This window comes from Podarcis vaucheri (assembly GCF_965113315.1).
Source record: "Podarcis vaucheri genome assembly, chromosome: 10".
Classification (NCBI taxonomy): Eukaryota; Metazoa; Chordata; class Lepidosauria; order Squamata; family Lacertidae; genus Podarcis; species Podarcis vaucheri.
In genome coordinates this window covers 22,183,313-22,199,695 of record NC_138748.1, presented here as the reverse complement: position 1 = coordinate 22,199,695, position 16,383 = coordinate 22,183,313, and the positions used below count along the sequence as shown (strand labels likewise).

Sequence of the window (16,383 nt, the reverse complement as noted above, 5' to 3'; positions counted from 1 at the left end):
GCACAGGCAAGCAGAACTGATAATTTCAGCTCTTGCCCGGAAAACAGACACACTGGAGGAAATATATATAACGGTTTCATGGGTCAGCCTGCTTAGGGCATCCATGCCAAAGGCTGGTGGACAACGGAAGTATAAATAGAACCAAGGTGCCTGATTCACCTTTGAGGCACACAGATCAACTGGCGGGGGGGGGTATCCTCAAATCTGCTGCAGATTCACTAGAATAGATCTGGATAAAGCTTTCCCTCCATCTTGCTTGCTGATTGCTGGACTGAACAACCCCACAGTTGCATTTTCTATGCGCCACTTTCAAATATACCAGGTGCTATTCTGCCCACATGAAGATCTTGTGGGCTACCACTTTGCAGAGATGTTGATCTTGCAAGCTTTTAACACATTGTCCGTGTTAATCAGTAGGTTCTTCTTGATTAGAGGCCCAAACACCTGGAATGTCTGGGCAGGTAGCCAGGAGCTACCAACAGTTTGCATTTCTCAGAGAGACGTCCAACAGCTAGGTACCCTCATCTGTGGTTGCATCTGGACTTCCCATGTGGTGTCATTTTCTTGACAACCGTGCTGCCTTGTTATCAGAGGACATACTTGATCATTCAAGACTGCCCTATCTTGGAACCTCCGGAGAATAATATTGATAAACTCAACGGTACCAATTAATTAACTGTTTTGTATTTAGCTCTATATATAGATACAGAGACATACACATGCATGGGCAATGAAGAGATGCCACAGCAATCTCCCATAGAGTCTCTGGCATGCATACTAAAAATGAAAAAAGAAATCTGCAAGCCTCTCGTTTGCTATGATGTAACAAGCATGTTATGCAAGATAAACTATCTTTCAGAGAACCATTTCTCTTTCATGGCAATATGCAAAAATTCAAAATGATAACAATAGTAGATGAAATCATTCAATTTGGGGGGGGGGACATTAAAAATTAGTAGTACCAATTAATCCATAGCAGATTTACCTATAAAACCCAGGTTGAAATAAAAATGTCATGGGAGTTTGTTTTTTAAAAAAATCAATAATGCTGTAGCTACATGGGTTTCCAGGGAGATAGAGTTCCACAGATAAGAAGCCCCCCCTGGAAAAAAGCAAAAAACACAACTGCCCCTGATACCCAACAGTCTGGAGTATATACTTGTATATACTCCACCTGACTCTTCAGGTGACTGCAGGCCATACACTGATATGCAGATCAGCAGATTTCTCAACCCACCAGATTTCTGTTTTGAATATTACTCATAGTAAAGAAACAACTGACAGTTATACAAATCCCCATACAGGAAAATAAATCCCAAGGAAACCTAACCAGAGGAAATCACTCTGTGAAAAGCAATGTTCTCTTGGTAGAAGGTCAGAAAGTTTATAAGAAATAAAGAATGCAAATAGATAAATATCAGTTCTCAGAAGGGAGCACACCAGCACACTCTAGGTTAAATGTATCGAGCCCTGCCGCTGTTTAAGCATCAGCTGCAGACATAGTCTCTTGAAAACACATCCAGGATGCTTAGCAACCCAATTTGCAATTGTCACCAAGGAGCAGCATTGACTGCCAGCTGTTCGAGGGAAGATTTAAACTTGACATTAAAAAGGAGTGGGCTTTGCCAAGAATTATTGGCACGTAACACTGGCCAGGGGAGAGAGAAAAAAACAGATACAATCATGCAAAACTAGCAAATTCTATGGATTCCAATTACATCATTTCTCTCCAACAAAGATCACTAATAATCTTGAAATAATTATTTATTCATTCATTCATACATACATACCCTGCCCATCTGGTTGGGTTTCCCCAGCCACTCTGGGCAGCTTCCAATATTAAAAACAATACAGCATCAAACATTTTAAACTTCCCGATACAGGGCTGCCTTCAGATGTCTTAAAAAAGTTAAATAGTTGCTTATTGCCTTGACATCTGAAGAGAGGGCCTCCACAGGGCGAGTGCCACGACCGAGAAGGCCCTCTGTCTGGTTCCCTGTAACCTCACTTCTCGCAGGGAGGGAACCACCAGAAGGCCCTCGGCGCTGGATCTCAGTGTCCGGGCTGGACGATGGGGGTGGTGACGCTCCTTCAGGTATACTGGGCCGAGGCCATTTAGGGCTTTAAAGGTCAGCACCAACACCCTGAATAGTGCCTGGAAATGTACAGGGATGGTACGCTTAATGGTAAAAGTAAATCACTTTGATTCCAGGGAGCATGTTCTCGAAATCAAGGGATGCTGATAAACAAAGCCTGAAGTGGGATCATTTCTACTCCATGTCCATTTTTTTTTAAAAGCAAAGGAAGACCTGGCAAGTAAGTCTGCCAGGAAAAGGTTACTCACTTTCCAGATGAGGACCTGCTGCAGTACAGGTACAAGTGATTACATGTCTCACCTAAAGAGAGGCTCCTATTACACAGGCCTTAATGGTCCTGTTAGCTTTTTATGTTACAGGTTGGTGCCTTATGTGTTCAGATGCAAGATTTTCAATGCTTCACACTAGAGTTGGAAGGTGCCCAGAGTTCCCTCCCGTTTGGTCCTGAGCAAACCAAAGGTTGTTCTTACTCAAGGCAGGCCCATCCATTGAGGAGGCCACCCTAGGCAACTGGCTTTGGATATCATAAAAAGGAAGAGAATTGTTGAGCTATTTAATATTGTATTTTTTTACTGCCAGGGAGGGTGGAGGTGCTTGTGGTCTCCCCCCCCCCCCCGCACAAGTTAACTGACCTTGTATACAAAGTACCTCAACTTGCATGCAGGAAGAGCAGGCACAATTTGTTGCTCTGCCTCAAGCATAATATTTTGGGGGCTTGCTCCTGCTATTACATCTGCAGTCAAACCATATTTTGCACCCAAACTAGGAATTGAAATGCAAAGAGCTTTGGAGATACCACCAACTTGAAGGCATATCTGAGAAGATAAGATCAGTTCCCATGCAGGCGTCCACGACTCTGCCTTGCTATATCCAGCGTTTTCCAGAAAACACAGATGCCAGCTTGAGACACAGAAGGAATTCCTGCACCTATTTATTCCACTAATCTGCATCCATGTCTCAAAACATATACTGTTACCAGGATTATTTGGTGAATTGTTTACCTGTGAAGTTTTGTGCTTTAAGGTGCAGATCATACAGTTTATGTATATATCGAATATACATCTCCTCCTTATTCAATTCTGTCTTGTAAAAATTCTGGAATAAAAACACATTGCAATGCAAAATAGTTATAAAAAACAAGGTAGCAACATTATCTATGCCTTTTATCCTATCCCTGATCTTTCTCTCTCTCTTGAAAACCATTCCTTATCAGATACGAGAAACGCTTTGGAATCAGAAAAGCGTTTTTGTGAAATGTTGTGATGAATCTCAAGCAGTCATTTTAGTCTTTTAAAACAAAAAAGGTGTTACTTTAAAAAAAGAGGAAAATGTGTGATATGTTATATTGGTAACAAAATAAATTAAAACATATGAGTAAGGAGTTGGGAATCGGGTGCAATGATGCTGCAAAATGTACAGTATGTTTTCAGAAATCTGCATTGATTCTTATAGGTAATTATTTTCCACGGGTTTGTTTACCTCTGTGCACTGGGTAAAATCTAGCTTCTGTTATCCATAGTGTGGGACATCCGCTATACATATCCCTGCTGCTTTTTATTACATACAATGCCAGAATAACTGCCAATTGGTACCTCATTACACATTGATATTAGTACAATGTTGTAAATAGAGAGACTGAGAAAGATAAAGATAGTTCATTTAGTCATCGCTAGTGCTCCAACCTTGCAAATGGAAAAACTTAATTATGATTCACTATTCCTAATCTGTGACAAAATATTTCACAGGGGGCATTACATTTTAAACAATTATCTGTGAATTTCAAACTGATACTTGCTTTTTTCTTCTTCTACTCTTTATATTGCGTTCTTAGTCACTGTGAGAAATCAATGAAGCTAGGGTGATGGAGTTTACGTTTTAAAATAAATGTATTTGTATAGTTTTTGTATTTAACAAATGTGCATACATTTTAATAATCAGATACCCATCAAGAAAAGAGGTGTTCAGGGAAACAATATTAAACACCTAATCTGGAGATGAAGCCATTTTGAATACAGATAGTTTAAAACAGCATCTGAGTCTCAGCTAAGTTGGAATGCAAAATCTGTATGGTCTGGTTTGAATGAGTTTGTGCTACCTTTGGACACACTGGATTTTCAAGGATTAGAAAAAATAATGGTTCCTTGAGGCTGAAAGCAGCATACATAGTAGGCTCAAATCACATAGCTGTCCCAAGTGGGTCATATGTATATTGGAATTTATACCTATCTGTTATATCCAGACAAGAACGTTTGGAAGAAAACAATTACAGATAGGTAGCCGTGTTGGTCTGCCATAGTCAAAATAAAAAAATTCATTCCAGTAGCACCTTAAAGACCAACTAAGTTAGTTCTTGGTATGAGCTTTTGTGTGCATGCACACTTCTTCAGATACACTGAAACAGAAGTTGCCAGATCCTTCTATATAGTGAGAAGGTGGGGAGGGGTATTAAAGAAAACAAAACAAAGAAAACAAAAATAGGCAAATGTGCCTTGTCTGCGTTGTGGAAAGGATACACTCCCAAACCAGGAATATCCACTTCTTGCATAGGGATTTGTTCAAATAGGGTCATGGGTTTCTCAGATTTGTACAGTCAGTTTGCTTTTACATGAATATTCCTCTACAGTAGGCAAATAAACTGTACCAATATTTTAATGTGAACGTGCAGGGTGCTGGTACACATTGCTAAAAAGGTATTGTTCCACTTCTTCCCTGCTCCTGTCAACACAATCAGAAAACAAGCCAGAGTTTGTTTTTAGCTGTGGTTTAATGTGATGTACAAACTGGATCAAAGACTTGCATGTATGAATCAGCCTTCACAGAAAAACAAGCATATTTTCTCAGAGATGGTATATGTTAGACACAGCTAGTTCTAACTCTGCAAGAATCAAAGCACAGCACCTCAACTCATTTAGTCCAATCCCATTACAGAGAATGCAGTTGTTTTCTTTGTAGACACAGTAGTCAATAGCGCCAGTCTGGGCAAAATCATAACATATGAAAATCCCATAGCAAACTCTTCATGGACCACCTTGCCTAAAGGGAAGGGGGATGTAGATATACATTCAAAGTATGGGTCTAAATGTGTTGAATAGAGTGCTCATGTGCACTGCTAGGCCTCTATTTGAAGACTTATCTATAAATAAGCATTTGCAAATTTCATGCAAATGTGTGTCCTCTTTTGCAATGATACATTTCCTTTTTGGCAATTTGCATATGGCCATCCTAGTTATTTAAATGCTATTTGTCTCTGTAGTCATTCAAAAGGCAGATTCTTTCATCCTTCCTCCCAAAACTGAATGCTTTGAAAGATCAATGACCTATCACTCCATCTGGTGATATTAACAGAAATTTCCCTTTCACATAGGATCTACGTCAGACACAAACAGCAATGCAAAGCATCGAAAGCAGCATTGGTGGGAAGAAGCTACGCAGCACCATGTTTGAGTGAAGCAGAACTGCAGAGGTCAAGGACTGTGGTGAAGTGCAATACCACAGGTGTATTCAAAAGGGATTTGCTGGATTGTAAAGCCAGGCCTACATGCACATCAGGGGAATCTAATCTGAGGCATGTGGAGACATTTTCGTTAAGTACTGTGAATGGTAAAGTATAGTCCACATTGATGGTTTTCGAGGCAGAGAGATGAAAAGAATAGAGCAGCCTGAACCCATGGATAAATAAAAAAGAAACAACAACTTGCAATTAAAGTGTCACCAAGGTGACACTTTTCTTAACCTGACAAGCTCTTGCTGTTAAGAAAATGGTTAAGAGCCTATTTGGCTCTTCATATAAAAGGCAAAAGTTCGGGCTTCTCAGTAACAGTCTCCACTGAGTTCCTTTACTCCAGCTCCTGTACTCATGGCAAAGAAATTCCTTTTGGATGAAAGATATGTATTTCTGTGGACATTAGGATGCAAATAATGACTTGGAGATTGGAAGGGGCCACCATCTATTTCCGCAATTGGTAAAGCAGCAGCGGTAGGTCTGGATTTGGAACCTCAGACAAAAAAAAATCCCCACTCAGCTCCAAAGTTTACTGGTCCACCATTGGTGGACAAATGGTTTGCAGCCCATTTTCATGGAACTTTTAGCAGGTTGAAATGTGCACGTGGTACGGGCTGATATGGTATTGCTGACATTTGTTATATTAACTGTGCTTAGAAAGTTGAGGCAATTTGAATCTCTTTTAGTATTTTAATTTTTGAATGTTTTGAATTTTTCTTGGTTTTATTGCTTTATCTTTTTGTAAACCGCTTTAAGGTGTTGTGCTTTTTCTTTACAGCCAAGCAGTATGTAAGTTTGTGGAAATAAATAAATTAATGGAGGAGCAAACACACATGTCTACTCAGAAGTAAGCCTCATTGAGTTCACTCAGGTAAGTGTATATGCAAGGAGAGATAGCACATTTCCAGGGGTGCACCCAGTATTGTGGAAGGCTTGACTTTACGAAGCACAAAGAGTCTCATCTCTTGCTCTGTGCCGATTGGTAAAAATATTGTTACAGGGCAGGCTTTTGCCCGCTAAGCATCCGCGGTAAATGCCATTTTATTTCTGTGGTTTCTGCCTTTAGTTTATTTTCAATGCGTTTTAATGCCTTGAATTCAATGTACTTTATTGTGGTGTTTTTAATCATATTTTATGGCATTATGATTTTTAATCATTATAAGCTGCCCTGCATAGTTCCAAGGCACTAGCAGATTCACCGGCAGTGCATATTCCTGCGCTGCCCAGGGCGGGCACACTCCTGAGGGGGGCTGGGCACAGAGGGTGCCCTCCTAGGAGTGGGATAGCCGTTCGGGTGCACAGAGCGGTGCAAGTGCCCTGCAGCCGGGGGCAGAGCGAGCCGCCAATGGCGGACATTCGGCGCACTGCCCACCCGTGACTCTGAAACCTCCCCCAGCTGTCAAGATGGGGGGAAGGGGCAAATGCCGCTGGCTCGGGGTAGGCTTGGGAGTTGCAGGTGGGTGGCGCGCCAAATGCCACCCCCTCAGCAAAGACTCCCGGGTAGGTCCGCCTTCCTCCACCCCTGGGAAGATTACAAGGGGCAGTAGAAATCTGCATTAAGTAGAAAAATGTTTTTATATCTGCTAGCCCCCACTATTATTGGCTGCTTTTGGTGAGACAAAAATATTAACAGAGGAGACAGCGACCACATCCTTTGACCTGGTGCCCTCTGAGGAAGGCTGGGTTGCAAATGTGCTTTATTATTATAAGCCACTCTGTGGTCCCATGGGATTAATGTTTGGGCGAAAATCTTACAATTACAGTGGTACCTCGGGTTAAGTACTTAATTCGTTCCGGGGGTCCGTACTTAACCTGAAGCTGTTCTTAACCTGAAGCACCACTTTAGCTAATGGGGCCTCCTGCTGCTGCCGCGCCGCCAGAGCACAATTTCTGTTCTCATCCTGAAGCAAAGTTCTTAACCTGAGGTAATATTTCTGGGTTAGTGGAGTCTGTAACCTGAAGCGTGTGTAACCCGAGGTACCACTGTACATACATACATCCATACAAATAAAATAGTCATCCAACTAACCTTGAAATAATATAGTTCCCCTAAATCATGCAGAAAATAGAAAGGGGGGGGGAATATCTCCCACTCTATCACACATTTCTCAGAGAGAAAATCACCCTTTGAAAAATATTATTTCACCTGTAGATGGAAAAAGTTACAGAATTCCCTATCGATTGTAAAAACCAGAAAGGCTTCTGTCCTGAATAAGAAGAAGCAAGGATGTTGGAAGAAGTATCCCTGCTTCTTTTCCTCACTGCCAGCAAAGTAGCATATGTGCTCAGAGGAATCCCACTCCTCTTGCTTCTTTCCCACCTGCCGGCTCATATAATTAGAGACACCCACCCACAACCCAAACCAAACTGGACGACTATATTTTTGCAGGCTTATCAATATATATTCAAATGCAACATGAATACTTCATGATTCTGTAATAGGTTTTGAATTCATTAATTATGCAGTGGAAAGTGTACTTTTAAATCCCAGTTTGGAAAGTAAGCTATTAAAAACACGCTCCTTATCTAAACATTCGGATCCTTAAAGTGACATAGTTACGATCTCTCAAAAGAAAGAGATACGCACCAGCAAGCTGACCGTGCAGCCAATCTTTTTGCCATCCACGTCACCCATTTTCATGCAGTCCCTGGAGGGGTTAAAAAAATATTGTTTTAAAAACAGAGCAAATCATGCGCAGAAGAATTAATTATGCATGTTAGATAAAACAATGTATCCAAAATAAATTCTGTTATTAACTGACTCAAATACACTATTTGATTCAAGAATATATGTCAGCCTAATGCAAGATAAGATCTCTGAGGACCAAAGCATAGTTCAGGGTAAATCAACCTTAAACTGTAAATGCAATAACTGCAAAAATTGCACATCCATCCCTTGTCCGTTTCTGCCTTGATTATCTGCCCTTCTTCTGTTGTATAGATCAGGAGTAGGACACTTTTTTCCCCCTATCAAGGGCCAATGACCCTCAGAGAACAAACAATTGCAGGTATGTGGATTAATGTGAGCCAAAGCTCTAGTGTGTTCAACCCCAGAACCTGCAAGTTTCGCTCCAAAATTGTTTTTCGATGCCAGATTTGAGCTCTAAAACACGTGAAGCAATAAAATTCAGAGCGCCTCTGAGAGCCTCCCACTACAACTAGGTGAGACAGTAATCTAAATGTGAAAAGTAAATGAGTTCAGTTATTGGCAGAATAACTCCTGGAGTCATTCCCTATCTGAGTCCAATGGCTCTGGCCAGTCCAGAGATTCAGGCTTCAAGCCTGAGCTGCTCCACAGTCAGTGTGAGGAGATGACACAGTGACCCAGGGCATTGTTTGCACTCCCAGCACTCCAGGCTGCTCCTCCACAGCCAATGGATAGAGCAAAAGGAATTAAAAGGATGGAGTTCTGGTAGAACTGGATGAAACAGGGGAATGCCAATTGGTTGCTGTGGAGCAGACGTGGGGAACCTCAGGTTTGGGGGATAAATGCAGCTCTCCATGCCTCTCTTGGGATCTTTTCCAAGACACATGCTTCCCTAGCCACAATGCATCTCCCCGGGACGTGGGGAGTGCTGTGGTCTAAACCACTGAGCCTCTTGGGCTTGCCGACTGGAAGGTTGGTGGTTCGAATCGCCGTGATGGAGTGAGCTCCCATTGCTCTGCCCTAGCTCCTGCCAACCTAGCAGTTCGAAAGCACACAGTGCAAGTAGATAAACAGGCACTGTTGTGGTGGGAAGGTAAACTCTGTGCACTCTAGTTTCTGCTGCAGTGTCCCGTTGCGCCAGAAACGCTTTAGTCATGCTGGCCATATGACCCAGAAAGCTGTCTGTGGACAAACACCAGCTCCTTCGGCCTGAAAGCAAGATGAGCGCCACAACCCCATAGTCCCCTTTGACTGGACTTAACCGCCCAGGGGTCCTTTACCTTTTTACCTTTAACACAGGCCGTAACCCTCACTGACCATGAATCACACTTTTCATGAGTGCTTTGGCTGGCTGGAATGTGTCCTGGAACTCTGATCATGTTTCTTGCATTCCAGGGTAAAAGACAATGGTGTGTGTGTGTGTGTGTGTGTGTGTGTGTTGTTGTTGTTGCCATTCATCTGTCTTGAGAGACAACAGAAGAGTGCACCATCGGGGTCAAACCATTGGAGAGTTTCAGCACCTGCTGCGGTTGTAGAGACCAATATGGTAGAAACATGTTTCATTGCAGCCGGGGGAAGACAAAGGCGTCTGGTTTCACTGTTACAGATACATTACGGTGTTTCTTCTCTTTGCGCTCCTCGCAGCAGTCACTTCTCCTCTGATCACTGCTGTGGATGCATCAATGACGGTCTCCAGGCACTGTGATCATCTGCAAGGGATTCCCACACTGTGGGGCTAATGTTGCCAGCCTTCATGTCATGTCTGCAGACATCTTTATAACACAGAGTTGGTCTGCCAATAGTTTGGTGCCTGAAGCCACCTCCCTGTAAAACACAACCTTGGGGATCCTGCCATCTTACACTCTGTGTACATGACCAAGCCAGTGTAGATGTCACTGAGACAGAAGTGTAAACATGCTGAGAATGTGGGCTTTGAAGAGCACATCTTTGTTTGAGACACTGTCCTGCCATGTGATCCCCAAAATCTTGCTGACACTGAACACATGGAAGGCAATGAGGTGTTGCTCCTGCCCAGTGTAAGTTCTATAAAGCAGTGTGCTCAACACACAAGCCCGGTAGACCTTCATCTTGGTATTGGTCTTTAGCACGACATTATCTCAGCCATTGCTGTAGCTGCCTTGCCAATCCGCTTGTCTAACCTACTGTACAAAAGTAAATTCGACATTTGTTGCTCCACATATTTTTTGCCTCTGACTCTGGCCACCACTGGCACATGTTGTCCGTAAGGTTGCTGAAACAAGAATTCATCCATTGGGCTGAGAAAGATTCCCCACCCATGCCTTACAACAGGGTATTCCAAACTTGGGTTTCCAGCTGCTTTTGGACTACAGTTCCCACAATACCTGAACACTAGTCCTGCTAGCTAAGGATGATGGGAGTTGTAGTCCAGAAACATCTGGATACCCAAGTTTGGGAAACCCAGCCCCAGAAGGATACACTGCAGCTTCCATCCTAAATCATCTTTCTTTTTGTCCAAGCTAGCGGAGCTATGATACTAAACAATGGGTCCATGGGCAAGAGTTTGTTCTACCCCCGTCAAACTGGAAGACCTAAGTGGTAAGAACAGATCCTCTCCTCCTCTGTAAAGCATTGTATACATGCACTAGTTTTTGTTTGTTTGTTTAATAATAATATAAATCCCACCATATATACCCAAGCATCTTTCTGGATCTACACTGTAAATCTTTAATAACCTGACTATCTTATGAAATTGAAAGCAAGGACAACAAATATGGTTCAGATCGTCCTCTTTCAAGGATATGGAGTGAGCTGTTCTGTGGGAGGGAGGGAAGAAGTTTGGAGAAAAGGGGAAACTCAATGTATCTGTAGCTCCTTTTGTGCATTATTTAATGAAAATCAATAAAAAATATTGTTATAAAAATGAAAAACCAAAAAGGGGGGATATGGAGTGAGACTTCCCACAGTCTAGAATTAGAAAGGGGACTGGAATTTCAAGATGATCCTGTGTTTGGATTCTGGCAATGAAGATTTCATGCACGGCCTCATCTACAAACACACACAGCCCAGCCCTAAGCATGTTGGCATGGAAGTAAGTCCCACTGAGCTGAACAATGCTCGCTCACAAGTGAATGTTATAGGTAGGAAGAATGCAGCCAATCAGTCCCCACAGTAGAAAGGAGTTATGGTAGCAATTTGATTCTTGCCTTTGCCATATACCCTCAAGGGGGCCTTAGGCAAGCCTGATTCCTGCCCACCCCACCCCTCAATCTGCAACAAGGATGTGATGCACAGGGTCACCGCAAAGATTGCAACTATATAAAGAACAAATGCACAGCCAGAGATCTTTTGCATTTCTTTGAGAGCAGGCCCTGCAAAGCAAGGTGAGCTGCAATACGCTATTCACCACTCACCCAATGCCTGGAATTGCTATCAAACTAAACAGACCACCTGCAAGACTCATACCACCAAAGGAAAACAGGACAGATAATAATAATAATAATAATAATAATAATAATAATAATAATAATAATAATAATAATAATAATTTATTTATACCCCGCCCATCTGGCTGAGTTTCCCCAGCCACTCTGGGCGGCTCCCAATCAGTGTTAAAAACAGTACAGCGTTACATATTAAAAACTTCCCTGAACAGGGCTGCCTTAAGATGTCTTCTGAATGTCAGGTAATTATTTATCTCTTTGACATCTGATGGGAGGGCGTTCCACAGGGCGGGCGCCACTACCGAGAAGGCCCTCTGTCTGGTTCCCTGTAGCCTCACTACATGTGGACTTTCTTTCTTTCTTTGGATTCAAGTGATCCGTGGCTTACATGAAAAATTTAGACTAGCGCTACCTGCCTCCTACATCTTTCGTCTGCTCTGTCTAGTTGCCATCATGTTTTCAGGCCACAGATGGCCTCTCTCTACGCCAAATGTGCAGAACCTAAGACAATTCGTCCTCGATTCTTGGCTGTGTCTGTTGCCACAGCTCCTACAGATGTCAAAAGTGAGGAGGGGGTTGCAGTGCATTCCGTACAGGACCCATTGAACATGCACAGTAAAACCCAACCTGACACTGGCAATACGCCTGATGTAATACCATCAGACCTAGTGCACAGCTGAGGTGCACATTAGTGCAACACGAGACTGATTTGCACTAGCATAAGAGTCATTCTTAGAGCTGATCTACATATGCAGAACCACGGCGTTCTACTAATGTTCTGTGATTTATTTATTTTTTGGGAGGAGAACCTTTTACATAGAAAACTATTATGTCAGGAAGGTGGTGAGAACTCTTCTTCCTGGCACATAAGCTCTCGACAGGCAAAGAAAATTTTGTGTGGGTGGGGTGGGGGAGGCAATCAAACATGTGGCTTACCCCCTTGTACCCTACATTGAATTATGAACTCCAGAAAACTTGGTATCTGATGTTGTGTGTGTGTGCTTTCATATTCTAGCTAATGATAATTTTCTCGAAGGAATGCTGGCACCAGACTTTCAGACCATGGCATATTTCTTGCTATAAATCATGCAGCAATTGCTCACCTGTAGTCCAGCAGTCTCTCCATAAGACGGGTTACAGTGGCGATTAATGAAACGCCACTTTCTCTCCATGTTTCACGTTCAATTTTCTTCAGCAAGCTGGAAGGAATGAACCCAGGGCAAAATATCAGCATTTATTTTTACCGGTCTCCATAACAACCAATTTATACTCAAAGGTACCCAAAAATGCCTTAGCAGTATCTGCTCATTCACAGATTTTATTATTATTATTTCCTTCAAACTAAGCACAATTGCAAATATTCTCTTACCTGGGATAAGGACCAAAGAGTGGAATTCTACTCCAGGAAGCATTGACAAGGCAAATTGAATTTTTTTTAGGTTAGCCAACTTCAAGACAACACACACAGAGAGAGAAAGCATCCTATTTTCCAAATATATCTAGACATCTCACAACCTTTACACACAGAAGATTCGGGATTTATTGCATGCTCACCCCTTTGTGCTATTCATTAGACCTGTATTTCAACATCAAGAAAAGAAACTGAAGATTTTGTTACCTAGAAGAGAGCATTTCCCATCTCACTGCTTCCCTTTCGATGAGATTTCAAATCTTCTCAATGTAGGATTTTTCCCCCCTCCGTACTTTAGTCGACAGTAGTTCTGCACCCACACAATTTACTGCATTGTAACTGCCACAGGAAAAGCCTTTTCCTGAGGAGAATTTTTTTTCTTTTTTAACCCAAACACTTTCCTTTCGCTTGGTGTTATTTATGCATTTCAATCTCATTCATTTAACTGTTAAATAATTGGTAGCTTCTTGGTGGCAAACGTTAGCCAAATGCACCAGGTCAGTTAGAATTGAAAGGTTCTGAGCCCAGCAGTAATATGAAAATACAGAAATAGAAGCACTGACAATAATACCAATGAGCAACGGCTAGCATTTGCTTAGTTTCTAAAAATGAGAGGGGCTGGGGGTTGTTCCGGAAGTCCCTTTTCCCAAATCTAGATGCATGCAAGCCTCAGAAGGGCACATGGCATATGCTAACAGAGACTTTGTCCTTCAGGATTGCCTCTCACATTCCAAGGCTGAGCCCTAAAACCCTAGAGCTGCCCAAAGGTGATTCTACAAGCACTCAAGACCCCATCACAACTATGCCTTTTGCAGAAGTGTCTTGGGAGAAGCTTTGAAACATTTCTATGTTGATAACACAGGTATCCTCCAGGGACAAGTCCCCCTCCCACAAATCATAAACAAGGATTCTGGGTTCCTTAATGTGTTTTGGGCATTTGTAGATATCTCCCTCCCTCTCCTGTGCGCTCTCTGTCTCTCTGGGAAAAACTAGTTGTTCCCCCATTCCAGTTCCCTTGCCTTTGACTGAATCCTGAGGATGTATATAGTTACTGGTATGTATTTTGTAAAAGTGGGGATGTTGGACACATTGGGGAAGGTGATACAGTCCATTGTCATGCTCGTGTTAGAAAGGGAACAGACATGGGGATGGTTAAGTCATTCCAAAGCAACAGCACTGAAGTACCCGTTTATGTTTCTGAGGTCAAAGCACTACAACCAACACCAGAAACTTATGGAAAGGAGAACCAAACATACCTAAGAGCTATTCACACAACCATCTGAGTGCACAGTGGAGGCATCCACCAGCATATGGAAAGGCAGTTGTACATACCAAGTGCAGAATTTGACTTCCACCACCCGCTGAAAAATGCTAATGCTCTGGCAACGACTGGCTCACCATGGGTTGGGAGATTCCATGGGCAAACTTTTCAAACATGCTCCCCACAACTGCCACATTCCCAACGGCTTTTAAATAGCCCTTGGATAACCCAAAGCTATGCTGGGCTACCCTTGGCACTTAAGACTCTACAATGTTAGCAATTGGCAGTTTGGACCACCCTAACATTCCTTAAAAGCCTAGTCCCAAGACCCGCAATGAGTAATTATTTAACAGATTTTTTAACTGCATAATGGTCTGAGAGCACAGAAGTGTATTCCTGGGATGGGAGAAAAAAAGTTTATGTTCCTTCACATTTTGTATGAGACACACACTACCCAATTGCCTATAATAATAATAACTTATTATTTATACCCCTCCCATCTGGCTGGCTCCCAACAGAATATTAAAAACACGATAAAACATCAAACATTAAAAACTTCCCTATTCAGGGCTTCCTTCAGATGTCTTCTAAAAGTCAGATAGTTGTTTATTTCCTTGACATCTGATGGGAGGGTGTTCCACAGGGACGGCGCCACCACCTAGAAGGCCCTCTGACTGGTTCCCTGTAACCTTTCTCACAATGAGGGAACTGCCAGAAGGCCCTCGGCTCTGGACCTCAGTATCCAGGCTGAAAGATGGGGGTGGAGATGCTCCTTCAAGTATACTGGGCGAGGCCGTTTAGGGCTTTAAAGGTCAGCACCAACACTTTGAATTGTGCTCAGAAACATACTGGGAGCCAATGAAGGTCTTTCAGAACCAGTGTTATATGGTCTCTGCGGCCACTCCCAGTCACCAGTCTAGCTGCCGCATTCTGAATTACTTGTAGTTTCCAGGTCACCTTCAAAGGTAGCCCCACGTAGAGCGCATTGCAGTAGTCCAAAACTGTACTTGAACTGTACTTGACACGGATAGCCCTTCGAATAGAGGAAATTTCTCAGGAAGCTTTACAGATAGAGAACTATTCCCTGTAAAGTAGGACATATGGCCAACCTAATAGGCAAACATGCACATCCTATTCAACAGCTTGAACTATACTGCCCTGACATGTCTGCACTGAGGGAAGGAAAATATTGTTCATGTTGTTGCAGTCCAAATTATTTTTAGGTCACACTTCAGCTTGTTTACACATAGCTCTTGATCCCATAATCAAGCATAGCTGTCAACTTTTCCCTTTTCTTGTGAGGAATCCTATTCAGAATAAGGGAATTTCCCTTAAAAAAAGGGAAACGTTGACAGCCATGTAATCAAGTGATGGCCAGTTCCACTCCTGTATGCCATATAGTCAACTCCATAGCATTTGAGGGAGATGTCCATGTCCTGGAAAGCCGAAGCCAATGCCAGCTTCCTGCTATACATCCTTGTGGGTTTAGAGGCATATGTTTCCCCTTCAGACAGAACAGGGTTCGCCTGGAAACCTCCAGGAAACACATCTGCACAAAGCCTGAAATAGCCCTAGAGTCACTGGCGGAGGAAGAGGTGTGTGGGAGGAGCGCACTGCCCCCGGCAGCGCGATCCCGGTGGGGTGCCATCACGGCTGTTCCCCCACCTGCGCTGGGCACCACGCCCCTGCAGGTGGTATGCCCTGCCCCCAGGACGCACACCACGCCCCCGGGACACGCACCAGCCACGCCCCCGTCTGCTCTCCACCCCCCAGTGCCGGAGCATGAAGCTCCGCCACTGCCTTGAGTGACATAAATTAGGGTACCGAAAGGTTGGGCTTCATCTATTTTAACATATTCAGGAAAACGAACTGGATTCATGCAGAAGTGCTGAGGGGATTAGGAAATTGCGCCGAAGGAAAATGTTCTCTCGCCTGGAGGTTTCTCCCCTGCCAAATATCAAAGACTTGCTGAAGGTGAGGGAACATCTCAAAATGAGAGCGGCTATAATCTCTCAGAAGTGATATGGATTAGCTAATTTAAATA

General features: G+C 43.0%; 1 protein-coding gene across 5 annotated transcripts in view; it reads right to left on the bottom strand.

Moving 5' to 3' along the window:
• Positions 1-16,383, bottom strand: part of DOCK4 (dedicator of cytokinesis 4) — a 247,927-nt gene that overhangs the window by 34,609 nt on the left and 196,935 nt on the right. For 3 of the 5 annotated variants that reach the window (XM_082239403.1, XM_082239404.1, XM_082239406.1), the window contains exons 33-36: positions 13,037-13,063; positions 12,771-12,866; positions 8,186-8,246; positions 3,098-3,191 (exon numbers count right to left, since the gene is read on the bottom strand). In XM_082239403.1, coding sequence (XP_082095529.1) covers positions 3,098-3,191; positions 8,186-8,246; positions 12,771-12,866; positions 13,037-13,063 — 278 coding nt within the window. The remainder of the gene's footprint in view (positions 1-3,097; positions 3,192-8,185; positions 8,247-12,770; positions 12,867-13,036; positions 13,064-16,383) is intronic. The other 2 variants (XM_082239405.1, XM_082239407.1) reach the window with 1 other exon arrangement.